At 41.2% G+C, this 15,248-nt stretch overlaps 1 protein-coding gene across 12 annotated transcripts in view; it reads left to right on the top strand.

Annotated features, from left to right (window-relative positions):
• Nucleotides 1-15,248, top strand: part of LRCH3 (leucine rich repeats and calponin homology domain containing 3) — a 47,974-nt gene that overhangs the window by 18,724 nt on the left and 14,002 nt on the right. For 3 of the 12 annotated variants that reach the window (XM_072344923.1, XM_072344920.1, XM_072344925.1), the window contains exons 7-17: nucleotides 1,307-1,400; nucleotides 1,520-1,640; nucleotides 3,906-4,054; nucleotides 6,231-6,307; nucleotides 8,189-8,281; nucleotides 8,708-8,759; nucleotides 8,919-9,059; nucleotides 9,722-9,769; nucleotides 10,864-10,917; nucleotides 13,961-14,041; nucleotides 14,756-14,827. In XM_072344923.1, coding sequence (XP_072201024.1) covers nucleotides 1,307-1,400; nucleotides 1,520-1,640; nucleotides 3,906-4,054; nucleotides 6,231-6,307; nucleotides 8,189-8,281; nucleotides 8,708-8,759; nucleotides 8,919-9,059; nucleotides 9,722-9,769; nucleotides 10,864-10,917; nucleotides 13,961-14,041; nucleotides 14,756-14,827 — 982 coding nt within the window. The remainder of the gene's footprint in view (nucleotides 1-1,306; nucleotides 1,401-1,519; nucleotides 1,641-3,905; nucleotides 4,055-6,230; nucleotides 6,308-8,188; nucleotides 8,282-8,707; nucleotides 8,760-8,918; nucleotides 9,060-9,721; nucleotides 9,770-10,863; nucleotides 10,918-13,960; nucleotides 14,042-14,755; nucleotides 14,828-15,248) is intronic. The other 9 variants (XM_072344932.1, XM_072344924.1, XM_072344922.1 and 6 more) reach the window with 5 other exon arrangements.

A 15,248-nucleotide genomic window follows, 5' to 3' on the forward strand; every position in this document is an offset into this window, starting at 1 on the left:
TTGCTGAAGTTTTACTGTGCAGCTGAGCTTTCTGCTCAGATACCAGCTATAGAAAGGAACCTTCTTTGATTTAACTCACACACCAAGCAGGTCCCAGAGCTTGTCTTTTGGTGTCCATCTGCAGTTGCGCAGAAGATATGTAGCCTGATATTTCTCATCTGTAGCTCTCCATTCCCCCTGTTACTTTCTTGCTTTTCTTGTGTCTATTTGAAAACACAGCCAGCCTATGGTCGGAATGTGAAAAAGGGCATTAAAGCTATAGAAGTCCCACGTTTGCATATGCTGCTGCCTAAATAATAGCAACAAGAATCATTTAAAAAATAAGTATTTCCTGAAAGAGAGATTTTAAAGGAGCAGCAACTTGAGAGCAGTACCAGTGAGAAGATGGCCTGCAGTTTGGTTATGACGGGTGAAGCAATTAGCTTCATGTGTATTGTGTAGTAATTACTGCTGCAGTTCTCCCTGGGGCGGTGAGTGCCAGTAGGACAGTTGGGCCATTGTGAAATGCCATCTGCAGCGGGTCAGACAAGTCCCATTGTCTCTCTGCTACAGCGATCTGCAGCAGTTGCCAGGCCTGACATCTGTGATGGCTGTGCTGCTCAATTCTGGCATTTCTGAGCCCCGAACTTTTGAGAACTGTGTGGCCTTTTGGCTGTATGTATTGTCATACAGACACATGTCTGATGCCCTCATCAAGATGTGTCACTGACAGTCAGACTCCGCAGAGAAAAACTGTACTTCTGTATATATTATGTTATTAAGTATGTGAGATGTCCTGCTTACTGTGCAGTTTCTGAGCTAGAGGATTATGGCACAGAAAGTAGTTTAGTAGTGCATTCTGCATACATTTGTGTAGAATAAATCTATCCTCGTATTTGTGTATTTTTAGTAATAGATGCTTTTATGCTTATTTGCGGAATAACATTGTAGGAAGAAAACAGAAGTGTTTTTCAACCAAAACGTACCAGTAATGGAAAATGAAAGATTGACTTACTAAACAGTGAAATAACAATTCTGCTTTCTTTGTTACCATTTCTGTTTAGGTCATGTTTGAAGTATAGATAAGTACTTTGGATCAAGTTAGCTCTCAAAGGTGTGAGATGTGGCAGGTGGACAATTGACCAAGAAGGATATTTCAAGTTACAAGCGCATCCTTCTTGTTCTGCATGGCAAATGCAGTATGATGCTTTCTAGTATGCTGAGCTAATACTGTCCTTCATAGCCTACTCTGCCTTGAATAGCTGTAATAGCTGACACATTTTCAGTGGTGTTTATATTACTGTATCTAAAACATTGTGTTTGACAGCCACGAGGAGCTTTATTCCAGTCGTCCATATGGAGCACTTGATTCTGGCTTCAATAGCGTGGACAGTGGAGACAAAAGATGGTCAGGGAATGAAGTAAGTATTGCAAATTTGCTTTTGTTGGGTGCCATCTTGGATGGGAGAGAAGACTAAGTGTACATCTGGAGGCATATTCAGTAGGTGACATAAAATGTTTCTTCATTTGTTTTCTGAAGCCAACAGATGAGTTCTCTGACCTCCCTTTACGTGTGGCAGAAATCACTAAAGAGCAGAGACTGCGAAGAGAAAATCAGTATCAAGAAAACCAAGGGAGCACGGTTGTAACCAATGGTGGAGGTAAATGGTGATCTTTGGCTAACAGTATTTATTGTTGTCATCATTATTAGAGTTTTAGACTATTTGCTATCAGCAATAGGACGTCCAAAGACAAAGAACAGAGCGGGATTCAGAAAGGCTGTTGTGTAAACAGTATTTTATGTTAACGCAAAATCAGACAGCATCAGTATTAGGGAGATTTCATGTCAGCATCTGCTTATATGCCACAACTGTGTGCAGGTCCCTTGAGTACTTTGAATAGTGTTTTGGAATCTTGAGTTCCAGCTCATAAGGTTTTGCTGCTTGAGCTACTGGGAGAAGCTATAGCAGCAGTGAATGGTCTGTGCTCTGTGTCCACTACTTTCACAACAGGATGAGCTGTTTTGTCAGCGAATTCCTGACGAAGCAGGAATCGAGCAATAGATGTGCCTTGCTCAAGAATCTTGAGTCTTAATCCAAACATGTGAGCCAGCTTAGAGGGACAGGTATTTATAAGCATGGTCATGTTTTTAGGCCCCAGTTTGTTGTCCCACAGTCTTAAAGTGGCACTCTTCCTTTTGTTCCATAGATGACGGTGCTTCTTGTGTTTCTTGATCTTCACAGTCTTTATCCATTCTAACTGGCAGTAATCTGCTACCACTAGCTTAGAGTTCAGTCCTCTTTTTGTTACCGTGACCAGTTTTAGCATTCTTCCACATCTGCTTTTCTCAGTCATTCCCTCTTCTTTTCACTCACTGCCACACATACTGATTAAGCTTTCTTCTGTTTTCCATTTCCCCTAAGGATTCCAGCTCATGTACCCTATCTAAGTCTTTTCCCAATGGTTTTCATCTTCCTCATCCGTCTCTTCTTTCTTCCTCTTTGTATTCAGCTTTGGCTACCTGTTTTTTTTAGTCTTACAGTTAAATTCTGGTAAGAATTAGAAGAATTGAAAACATGATGTTAAGGGAAGCCGTGGGCAGCCTTAATAACAGGTAGCGCTGCCAGCTGCACCTCTGAGACTTAACTAGATTTTGTTCTTTGGGTTTTGTACACCAAGCATTTAAAATTCCTCTTTAGTCTTTAAGGTGGAGCGTTGTCGATTCACATCAGGAGTACAGGAGGGGGGTACAAGTCTCAGTGTATGACTGCCAGTGGCTCAGGAGTTCCCTATTAGCTTTCTAACACTGCTAGTAATGTATTTCACCTTCTACTGTAATATTATTATTAATGTTTAGTAATCAAGGCTGGAAAGAAGGTTGTTGTGGTGTGTGGGGGGTGGCTTCTGTTGGGTATCTTTGAGAGTGGGGTGGTTTTTTGTTTGGTGTTGGGTTTTTTGTTGTTGTTTCTTGTTGGCGGTGGGGATTTTTTGTTTATTTTAGGATTTGAAACTGAGATGGAGGTAAAATGAAGCCAAAATATATAGGAATGCTGTTCTGGATGGGTGTAGCAGCAGAGGAGGTGGCTTTGGCAGTAACAGTTGCTAGATTGTGTGGTGAGGCAAAGAGAGGTCTGTATTAGGCTAGCAGGAAAGAGGCGGGGGAGTAGGAAAAGAATGTCTGCAAGAGAGTCTAGTGCAAGTTTGGGGAGAGTTTAAAGGACAGGAAAGCTCTGGTGCTTGGAAAAGAAGCTTGTGCTTTCTTTGCATCCTCTGCACTGGATTTTTGACTAAGCTAGTTTACTCAGTGTTGTGACTCAGAATTCCTGGGCAGAATGCACATTCTGTGTATGTCAAATAAGACTTCTGTGGTATTTTATGTTGATTTTGAGGGTTTTGATGCTTTCTGTAACATGCTCCTTTATTTCCACTCATGGTTTTTTGTAATCATTGCATTTGCATCCAGATAACTTGGTCATGCTCCTCTGCTTTGTTGTTGCAATAGTAAACATAGGAGAGCTATGTCATATCCATCCGTATTTGTCTGAAGGAGATGAGTTAGAAACGAGATAAACTCAGCATGTAAACAGATAATTGCACAACCTGTTAGTTGACAGATGTTTTTCAGAGTTGAGAAAGTTTTAAGGTTAATTTTGGTTATTGCTGCAGTATCCGCAGCCAGCAGTTCAGAGCTCTGTTTTGTTTCTCACTGCCTTTTGAAAACCATGAATTTTATTGTTACATCAAAATCTGGTGTTCAGCAAACATTAGCGGGCCAGGCGGGATCCAACACCTCTGGGTCTGAGCTTTCCAGACGGAAGGAAGCCAGTAGGACCTCAGTTCCTGGCACTGTTCTTGTGTTGTTTATTTTCTTCTCCTGTTGGTCATCTAACGATGGGTGTTTCCTTTGTGTGTGTGTGTATGTCAAGTGGAACACGATCTCGATCAGATCGACTATATTGATAGCTGTGCCACAGAAGAGGAGGAGGAAGAGGTGAGGCAGCCCAAGTGCGTGGACTCAGACAGCCTCAGCTCACAGTTCATGGCATATATTGACCAGCGGCGAATCTCTAATGAGGTGGTGCTTTTACTTTAATTAAATTCATATGCCACAGGAAAGCCTTTGTGTTTATATTCATGTTTCTTGTCCTCACAGGTTTTCTTATAGAGGAGGGTAAAAAAAAGAAGACGTTAGTATGGTCTGGTCTGATCTGGGAGGTCTGTCGTGCTTTGTGGACAGTCAGGGCTGAGGTGTTAAGCTGCTCCTGAGTGCACTTTGGGAGTTGTGGGATGAGTCTAAAGCAGCCACGCTTCTCCTGCTGCACTGTGGGTTTTTGCAAGCCTTGTGCTTTAGGTTTCTGTGAAATGAATGGTTTTCCATTCCATTTCCACTTCCACTTTTCATTCCATGAAAACACAGAAGTTGATGCTTCTGAATGGTAACTGGTGAAACCTAAGATGTTGTTCACGTTTACCTGATGAATTACTTAAGGACTAAATGATGTGTTTTTTTTAAGGGAAAAAAAATGCTCATTGTCAGCTAAAAGATTTACTACTTGAATTTTGCAGCTCCATTAATTTGACTATTCTTGTTGATTATAAGGAAATTTGCTGCCATGTTTAGACTAACTTCAGTACTCAGACTCTTCAGAAAGCCCCTGTATACTGCAAACAGTTCCTATCTCTTTCAGTTTTGAGCAGGACTCTGAGGTGTCACCATAGGTTACAGACTTGGATACGTATACAGTCACCTGCCTGAACAGGAAACGTTGTACTTTGAGATCAATCTGGCATCCAACTGTTCTCAGTCAGCAAAAGCATGCAGTTAAAAGAACAGTGTGTAAAATTATTGTTAGATGGGTTAGAAAGTTTACCAGCCAGCTTTTTGCTAATATCTGGGTACAGGCGTGAGTAGCTCTGGACTATTTTCTCACAGACACTCCACGCACACACCAAAAAAAAAACCCCAAAAAACAAAGAGGCCTCTTTGTTCTTTCCTCCCAGCACGTCTAAACAGTATCTTTTTCTTTTTTGTTCTCAAGTGCCTTTCTGTTCAAGCTGGCATGTAAGACTTGCACTGGAATGCTGCATTTCAGACATCTCCATAACTGCCATCTAATTCCTGAGAGTCACAATACGTGCACCTATTTACCCACAGCATGCAGGTGCAGAACTGGACAAAAGTGGAAAACATCTCTGTTCCAACTGCAGCAGCCTCTGCTGTGAATGCTGTGTACTGTTTGGATGGCAGACGTGGCAGAGTCTCCTCAGAAATCAAACTCTAGCAATGGGTTTTTAGCCCATCATGTTCCTTTTTATGTTCTGTGAGTCTTAATTAGTGCTACATACGCAGCTTCACAGTTCAGCAGATTGTTATATGTGCTGCATAAGCAACCTGTCTGAGCAAACCTGTGGTGGTTGATATGCTTACACATTATGCTGCAGTTCATACGTGTCCTTTCAGAACACTGAGTGTTTTGAAGCAGAAAGGTAGTTATTTTGGGGGGAAATAAAATGGTGTTCATGTAGGATCACCGCTGTTTTGTCCACTTTGTGTTACTGGTTGCTGTGTTAAACATCAGTGGCACAAATATCCATTGGAGACAATTTCCCTTTGGAGGTCTCGAGCGCAATATCAAATGATGCCATTTGAAACATAGAAATGAGCAGAACTCAGCAAAGGCAGCTGCTGGCAGCACAGTGCAAGGGCTTTTCACTTTTAAATAGTGGAAAGTGATCAACATCCGAACAGTTGTAGGTTCTATATTCATAAAAATTAAGCTGTTTACAATTAGTCTAAAAAGATGACTATTCTAAAACGCCCTGTGAGTTAGAAGGCTAACTGTATTGCAATCTAGCAAGTGAGAACTGACAAGTTAATCTTGATGTTTCCATTTTTCTGAGTTAGTGGGCATAACAAAAACGTTGAAAAATAACACCAGGAGCAATATGCCTCTGTTCCCAGGGAGATCCATGACTTCATAGCTCAAATTAAGCTGTAGGTGTTCATCTCATGTTCTTTTTTATTCTCCTGTGATCTGTCATAGGGCATCATAAGAGAGCATCTGCTTTGTATTCTGTATATTGAGTTTGCCTAGTTGAAAATAAACATCTCTGAGATGTTTTGTTGTTCTTTTTTGGATGTGTTGAATGCTGCTTGTTGGAAGCGTTGCTATACAAAGAGATGCATTGACTTTTAATGTACGTTGTTCTGGGTGGGTTGCTAACTCAGTCTCCTGTGTTGTTCTGCACAGAGCTCACCAGCCAAGCCTGCATCTACCAGAGAACTCCAGAAGGCTGAGGACACGAGACGGTATTTACAACAAAGCAGGTAAGAGATGTGCTAATGCTGGTTTGTACAGAGTTCTGTGGTGAATCCAGAACTGCTCCACTGGATGATTTTCTCTTTGTTTTTTTTTAATGATGATTTCTTTTGCTTCTCTGGGAACGTGTGTGTGGCATTTCCAAATCCAGAGTAAGAACGTATTTGTAATTCATGTTCTAGTCGTGGCAGTAATCAAAGGACTTGACTATTCTATACCAATGCTCAGATTTAAATGAGTTGGTTAAAAAAAACTATGCCAAATTGAAGCATACAGTTCTAAACAGATGTAATATTTGCTTTTTGATTAAACAATTGACAATTTTTTATCCATAAATATGAAGCTGGACAGGGTGTGAATGAGGTGGGTAGGTTTGGGATGTCTGGGTGTCTTGTTGAAAGAGCAGAGAATAGGAACATTGACAGCTTTCTGATAGCATGAAATCAAAACTGACAGAACCTTAAATATGCTGTTGAAACATTGCAGTATTGTGTGGAATGAAAATGAATGTGAAGCAGTCAGCAGAAAACCAGCTCAGCTGCACTAGGAATATTTTAAAGAGAAAGAACTGCAAGCTCTCAGTATGTCATTATTTACACTGTCAATAAAGTGTGATGATGTTTAAAAATGGTCTTCAAAGAGAACAAGAAATCAAGAGTAGTGTGTAAATGTTTCCAGAATCATGGCAGTGCTTTAACAGAGATCTTGAAATGTGAAGTCAGTATGTAAATATAGGAGCTGTATTGATATAATGGGGGGTAACTGCTTCAGAATATATCTGCATTCCTTACTCTGTAGAGCCTATAAGTAAAGCATAGGACAGTTTGGGGTGAACATTAACATGTTTTCCCCAAATGAAGCAAATGCTTTTTGTTTGAAAGGCTGATTTAGTTTTGGGTTTTGGTACTTTGTCCTATTTGAATGTTTGTGGTCAACACAGAACTAATTACACAAACATAGTTCCATCTGAAGACAACAAGGTGAGGATGCAAGTTAGCCAGGACTAAGCTGCTGTTTACGTGTACAGACTGAATGATGAAGGAACTTCAGATTTATCCATTGTTAGCAAAATTTAACTTGAGAACAGCAGTGAGTCTTTGTGTGCAAGTTGTTCATTAAGTATCCAAGGCAATTGGAGCTTGCTTGTATTCCAGTGCAGCTGAGCAAAATTCTTCACGAGGCACTGAAAACAAGTAATGCTATTGCCCTCAAGATTATGGAAAAACAGCCATATGACAATTGGCAGGTTTTGATGTATATAATTCTAAGCATATATTAGATGAGTACTTCATTTGTGCCATCCACAACCTGTAAACTGCTTTCATTGTAACTCATTGCAAATGCTTTGGCTTGCAGCCCTTTTTCCTTTTTTTTTTAAAACATGCTGGAGCCATTAAAACTCTTGAAGATTTGGATGTAATGCAGGCTTCATCTTAAGAGTACTTACATCAGTTGATTCAGCTCAGTAGATATAGTTGTTGCCCCTGGATGGGCTGTGGTGCATTTCTGATACAGCAATGCTGAGTGCACTCTTCTCTGAGTACACTTCCTGGCACTTAGTTGAACCCTGAATACTGCTCTTTCCAGAAACAGAAAGGCCTGTAATCTTCACAATGTAATATTAAGAGAGATTCAAACTTCCTCTGTTTTGAAATTGTTCTGATAGTTAAGGAAGTTACATCCATTAAATTACGAACTGCAGTAGTTGCAACCTAACTTGGTATCACAACATTTCTTTAGCTGTCTTAAATTCCACCTTTGTGGTTGTCTGAAGCTCGTTGTCTGGGCGGTTAGTTTTACAAACAGCTGTAATCTGGAGAAGGATTTGTCTGACAGTGGTGTTTATGCATCAGTGGCCAATCCCCCTTCCACCTGCTGTTTGCCTGCAGGGACACTGAATTAAGAAGACCTGAAACTCTAAATTTGATGCAGGACAGAGAGCATCACCAAGTACTAAGGAGTTATGTGGACAGAACAGAGAGGTAGGGAGAAGAAACGTATAGTTCCTACTAAATATGTTTCAATTGTTTTCTCTGCTAACCACAGAAACCAGTTGTTCCTCTATATGAGGATCATCTGGAGAGTTTCTGGATTGGTTACTTAATCAGCTCCTGCAGAATGAATATTAAGTGCTGGATATCTGAGTGTAATAAGCCAAATGTACAAAGCCATTGATGCATCTTGAGCTGTGGAAGCATTTTAATACCGTTAGGAGAAGAGGTAGCAATACCTGCCCAGAGTCAATCAGGAAGTAATGAAGTTAAATTGTTATTGCAGCAATTTAACGTCTTACTAAATAGTTACTCTTACAGAGTTAATAAGATACACGTGTATAACTGACAACTCATATGTGATTTTATTTTTCAATTGGAGATTGAAAATATACTTTCTCTTTTTCCATTTGGCAGACCCCCAGCTGATTCACCTTACTTTCTCTCTCTATCAAGTCACCAGAATCAGGTAATGCATTAAACTCTTCTGTCTTACCCTTCAGTCTAAGTCTGATGCAGAACCCAACTCAGGCTAGCCATAAGACACGGACAGTTTCACTGTAACCCATCTGTATTAACCGCTGTGGCTCTATCTGTACAGCACAGTGCCCTGTTTTGTTCCCAATAGGTGCCCAATACAGATCCCGACTTGCACCGCAGGCACATAGAGCGTACCCGCCGGGAGGCACAGCTAGCAGCCCTGCAGTACGAGGAGGAAAGGATGAGAACAAAGCAGATCCAGAGAGAAGCTGTTCTCGACTTCGTTAAGGTACTTTCCCTTTAGTCCTGAGTCCATTCCAAACCTTCATCTTTCCTGATCATCTTAATGAGAATGAATTGCCGTGGTCATTAGCACTTGCATGCTGCACTCTTGGGCATGAGTGCTATTTTATAAAGCATATGAAGAAGCAGCTTGGGTTTTAGCTGCCTATGAGTCTAGGCTTTTAATTAACACAACTATCTTAGTCCCCTGGCAATACTGTGCAGAAAACAGTTCTATTTTTTTTTTTTTAATTATTGAAGAAAATCAGCTCAGTCTTTCAGTTAAAAACTTCACAAAATGCATCTTCATTGACAAGTCGTCTTTTATTTTTCTTCTTCTGTTGCCTTTGTTATTCATGAGAACTTTGTTCTCGGCAATGGAATTCCTCCCTTGGGTTATATTTTGGGTCTATTACGCTTCTTTAAGATGCAAAAACAATTTGGGCTTTTTTGTTTTCATACAGTAAAAAGGCTGGCTTTTCACTAATAGTATCAGTGAAGTTTCAGCTCTGTGGAAACTTGGCATCAGCCTGGTGCATGTTGTATTTAAAAACCAGGGCTATTTCTGTTTTAAAACACTTCTTAATTATACTGTATTGTTCATATTTTCATTCATATTTCTCTGTCTCGTGCTTTTAAATTGGTCTTCCCCGTTTTCTTTCTCCATAGCAAAAAGCATCTTTAAGTCCTCAGAAGCAAAGTCCTCTGGATAGCGAGGTAAGACTCCAATGAGAGCATTACTTTTAAAGCTATCTCAGAAATCAGGGGATTTCCTGATAGTGGAGAGCACTTCAGGACTGGGTTATAGCATAGCATTGCGCATTTAATCAGTCCTTGGTTGACACCCCAAGCACACATTTCCCCTTGTGGATCAGTTTAATATCTCCTCCTGTTTGTGCAGATTGCCTGTCTGTTTTGTTTTCTGGTATGTTTTCTGTGTTCTATACAGAAAATAGATTTCATGTTCCATTTCAAGATGCTGCTTGGAAGCAATACAGTTCACTTTCTAATGGGAGTATTCAGACAAGTTTTTGTGGTGCAGTCATTTCTCATTCGTCGATCAGTTTCCTCCCATTTTCCTGTCCTATTGCCAGTTATTCCAGATAGATCAGCTGTTTTTATTTGGAGGTCTGCTTGCTTATTCAAAGCAAAACAAAAGAACTTTCTTTTAACATCATTTTATAGTCAAAGGCAATGAAAAGGGGACAAGAAACCACACAGAGCTCAGTCTTCTAAAATATACAGATCTGTGCCAGTGGCATCTGCTCACTGTGTGCATCACGTTACAGTGTAATAAATGCTCTTCCACTGCTTGCCATCCCCTCTTAGATGGGGGAAATTAATTCACATGGCAGCGTTAATCAGATCAAAACCTTTAACAGCGTAATGCAGGTAATTATCGCTTTCAAAGCGTTTTCACCTTATTTTTTACCTCTTTGAAAATTACCAAATCATGGGGTGTTTGAAATAGTTTTTTGCTCCATTTCTTGCTTTAATGCTCTTCTGTTCTGAATGTATTCTTTTAAGGGGTCCTTTGTTCTCCCATGGTAAAAACTGAATTCATGGTTGTCTGTATGTGCTCAAGACAGCACAGAGAGCAGAATAATTGATTCCTTAAGTGATAGGGATACCCTGTAATTCCTGGGTCATGTGGCTGTATACTCCAATACAGTTTTGGCTACCGTATGGAACTGTAGAAGAAATGCCTCACAGCGCTGTAAACAAGCAGCACGTGTTTCAAAATGTCTGTCTGTTCACAGCTGTGTCGTTCTGTTTGTTTCTGACGTTACTCCATCTCTCCCACCTCCCAGTGTCCCTTTCCATCCAGAAGGTCTCAGCATACTGATGATAGTGCCTTGTTAGTGGTAAGATCCTGCACGCAACAGCCTTTTTCTGTGGCAGATTCTGGAGCATAAAAATAATGACGTGTTACAGTTGTCTCAGATTAGACCAACTCTTTCAGATCTAATCTAAATAGCATAAAACATGACCTCTTTTTACAGAAGTGGCTTATTTTGAGTATGTCGATAGTTGTACTGTCAGTCATTTCTTAATACCATAGTGATGTTTTCCTGCAGAATAATTGAAGCTTACCTTTTGCTAAGAGCAGAAGGGAATTACTGCTAATAAAGAACAACTTATAAAATTCCAAATTGACCTCAGGTCATTCTCCTTTGATTCGCCCTCTGTTTAGCTTGCCTCCTAATTGATGAGCTCTCTCCAGCATCGAATAAACAGCTGGATGCTCTGAATGCAGCCTCCCACCTGAGCTGTGTTTGCATCCTGCACCAAGTGCTTGGTGCGGTTTGGTGTCCTGCAACCCCAGTGCAACAAAGGGAAAATATTGCTGTACACTAAAGTGCTAAAAGTCTGAGCTGTTCCTCATTCTCTGCTGCTGTTTAGTGATGAAGATGTCTTACTTAGCTAGTTTGAATGCGAGCAAAAAGGAAAACTTTAATGTACTTCATGTTTTATGCTATTTCTTCTTTAACGGCATCTTAGCGATGTAGCACAATTAAAGAATATAATTAATGCCACAATCCTCATCTGTAGAAGAATACACTTGATTTGCCTGCCATTGCATGACTGCATGCCTGGGATTTATGTTCTTAGCTCATGTGCGTCCCCATCACCTGCCTAAACTCTCTATAGGCAGTGCTGTCAGAATACATCTCTTCTGAACGTGTTGATCGGTGTCTACTGTCTCTTCATTCAAATGTGTTGGTGTTCCTGCTGTCTCATGCCCAGCGCTGTGAGGGGGCAGAAGGCTCCTCGTGAAAAGAGTGCGTTGTGATCATCGTGCATGTGCCTGTTTACAGAAATCACAGTCAGCCAATCTAAACACAGAAGCACATTCATACGCTGTAAGAACCAGGAGAGCAGTTGTGGGTTTTGTAAAGCAAAATGTTGATATTCTGCTGCCAGTGAATTCATCTTTAGGATGCGTTTCAAAGATGATGCGTTTTAAGGACCCTTTTTATTTGTTAGTGGTATCCCATGGTTTTGATTGTACTGAATTCTAGGTTGTATACTGGGAATTTTTAGCAGTCATTTTGCTGAGCTTCCATCCACGGAGGTTTCTTTTGTTCCTTCATCCACATTAAATCTATGCACAAAAAAAGGGTTTGGGGGGAAAAAAAAGTGGCCGGGCTGACAGGGAAAGTTGGAACCGTATTTGAAAGTAGTAGTTTTGGCATTACATTTTCTTTGGATTTCTTAACCTTCTCTCAGCAGCCCTAAACTCTGCATCCTATACATCGTGGGGTCAGTGTATGAAACACTGCTTTGCTCAACTATGGAAGTATGAGCTGCAGATCTGTGCTGCAGCGGAAGTGCACGCTGTGTCTAATGATGACAGATGCCAGGACAGCTGCTTGTAGTGACTGTTGTAACTGGAACGTGTAGCTCGGGGCAGCTCATGAATTTGCAGCAGTTCTTTTATTTCCACTTATGTATCTTGGATGGCAAAAACTTGTTTAGCAGCAAGGAATCGCCCCCGGATTGCTTGAAAAACAGAAAGCTGTCGTAAGGATTGAAATCAGTTACCTTTTTGAAGGTAACAATCAAGCTGCGTGCTGTCTATTGGATTTTACACTGATTGTTCAAGGAAAAAAATATGAATAGTTACTTAGAATGCAGGTGAGCTCTCCTTTATTTTGGTAATTCTTCAGGCGTTGTTACCTCTTTAACAGAAAAATTCCTAAAAGCCAAATTTGAGTTGAGATTTTCCTCTTAAAATCTCCTCACGTTTCTTTTGCTGCTCCTGTCTGTTGCTGTTTAACACAAATTGAAATTACTTTTGCGTTGCACAGTTTGCTCTGGTCGTTCCTTCCCATTGGTTGGTACTTTCAGGGCAGTCTGTTTCAGCTCACAAAAAGGCTTTCCACGCCTTCTGTGAGCATTTACAGTTTGCTTGCTTGTTCCTTCTGCATCCCTGTGATTTGATGCAAAGTGGAGTTTGGCCATAGGACTGGAGTATGCGTTGTGGTGGATTTCACTGTGTTGATTTATAACAGCCAGACCAGCTGAGCCTTTGCTGAAGGAATACAGTCGCTGGCCTCTCTGAGAAAACCTACAGTGTAACGCAGTCTTGTATTACTCATATCCCATTTGCCATTCTCGCTACAGTACTCTCATTGCAGTTGGGGGTGCTTGTTAATACAGCATCAAGGCTTCAGTCCTGGGGTCATGATTTCAGTCTTGACTGCTTTTGAATCTCATCTTTCCCCAGATAGCTTTTTCTCCCTTCTACTACTGTACGTTACCAGGTGAGTCAGTGGGAGACAGGTACAAAAGGTTCCAATGTTGTTCACGCAAATTGCTTCTCAGTTTGTCACAAAGCCTGTGAAATACCCACTGGGCACCATGCAGCCGCTGTGACCTCGTTGTGCAACGCTCGTGTGGGCTGCCTTCGTTGTGTTTTTGTCTCATGTTCTGAAACGTGACCTGGGACCGTCATCACAGTTAACACCTGGCATCTCTGAGACATTGTAAGTTCAGCCATTTGGGCACCAGTGTGCTCCAAGTAATAACAGCATGAGTAAAGTAAGCACGACTTGGATTATGCTTACTCGTGCCCTGGAGGTTTCTCTCAGGCAGTTGCCATCCATTTGTATGCTCAGACAACTGACAATCAAGTTGTTGTAAAGCAGCCTTATTTTTAGTTAGCATGGAGTCACAGCTGGGCTCTGTTTTGGCATTCCCTCTATCTAAAATTGTTTCTGGCTGGGGACATTTCTCTAACTTCATTGCTAGACCTAGAAATGAAGAGCAGCGTGTGCAGTAGTGCGTAAGTCTGAATTGCAGCACCCTGATTCTTCTTGTATTGCAACTACCTTCTCTTACAGTTGTTCTTTGCCTCACTTCTTCCTCTCTTTCCTCCCTTTCTTTCCTCGCTGTCCCTGACAGAATGGCTTTGAGCCTCTCTTTGTGTTTGAGATTGACAATAACACCAATACCATTAAGAGAAGGCCAGGGACTCGCAAACAGGTGAAGAGCATGCACTGTGTTGCTGTTGTACTTCTCTTACCCTCTGTGTGCTGTGTTCCCCCTTTTGCCCACTGCTGGGTTTGTGGATCGTGACTGCTGCGTGTTGGTCTGTGTCAAGGTTGTCTTGCTCTTTTTGTACAGGGATAAAGTTGCATTGCTGTCATAGACCGCCACCACTTGCTTTATTTTGCTTTTTGCTATATTAGCTGATGTTACATTTGCTGAAATACCATTCTGGAACTTGTAAAGCAAGCAAACAAAAACAGCAAAAAAGTTAGCTCTGCACTGCTGCAGAGGAGGCTGTTCTGAGGATCAGCTGCTGCCTGTGTGGGGCATGAAGGTGTTTGTGTAAGGTTTGCCCTGTCTGTAACATCTCCTTCCACGTGTAATTCACAAAGACCAGCATCAGGTATTGGAGGCAGAACAAGTGTGTGTCCTTTAGCTTTGCTTCCGATGTCACTTTGTGATGTGTAAAAAAGGAAAGTTTTCACCTGCCAAGCTCATTAGCCAGAAAGTTTAGGAGAGTAGGAAAGCTTTAGCCTTACTTTGAAATTAAATACCTGTTGTGCCTGTCTTTTGCTTTTTAAGTGTTTCTGAGCACGTAACCATGATCACCTCCTCCATCCTGACTTGGCTACTCAGTTCTAGCTGTGCATGTGCCCTACCAGCTGCTTGCTAACACTGCTGCTGCCTTCTCTTTCTTTCTGCATTCAGTCCCTCTCAGGGTTGAATCAAGACAGCTGTGCTACTGCCCTGCCTAACACCTCTGCCCTCAGTCCTGCCAAGGTATCTCTTGCTATTATCATTCACCAATAAATCCAGCAAAAAACTTGGGTCCACGCATCTGCTTTTACAGGTGTTGGTATGTCAGCTTCTGGTCAGAAGTTCAAGTAGGGCATGAATCTGATTTACCTGGTTAGATTGTAGTAGCTATGACCTCATCTTAGCTTCAGGCTGTGTCCAAGCTAAAAAGCATGGTAACCCATCTGCTCCAAGGGGTTCCTCACTGGCTTTGATGTTGCTTTTTATTTACAAGATGATTTTCTCTTAACCAAGTCGAGTTTATCAGAAGTATTTCTTTTGCATTCTTTTCTGGCTTGCTTTTCCCACTGAGTATAGGTGTCCTATGACTTTCTTTTGTGGAAACTACTATTCTGAATGAGACATTGGTCTGTGTTTTACTGCAGTGCTTAACTACATTGTATTT

Source organism: Excalfactoria chinensis, chromosome 9 (genome assembly GCF_039878825.1).
Source record: "Excalfactoria chinensis isolate bCotChi1 chromosome 9, bCotChi1.hap2, whole genome shotgun sequence".
Classification (NCBI taxonomy): domain Eukaryota; kingdom Metazoa; phylum Chordata; class Aves; order Galliformes; family Phasianidae; genus Excalfactoria; species Excalfactoria chinensis.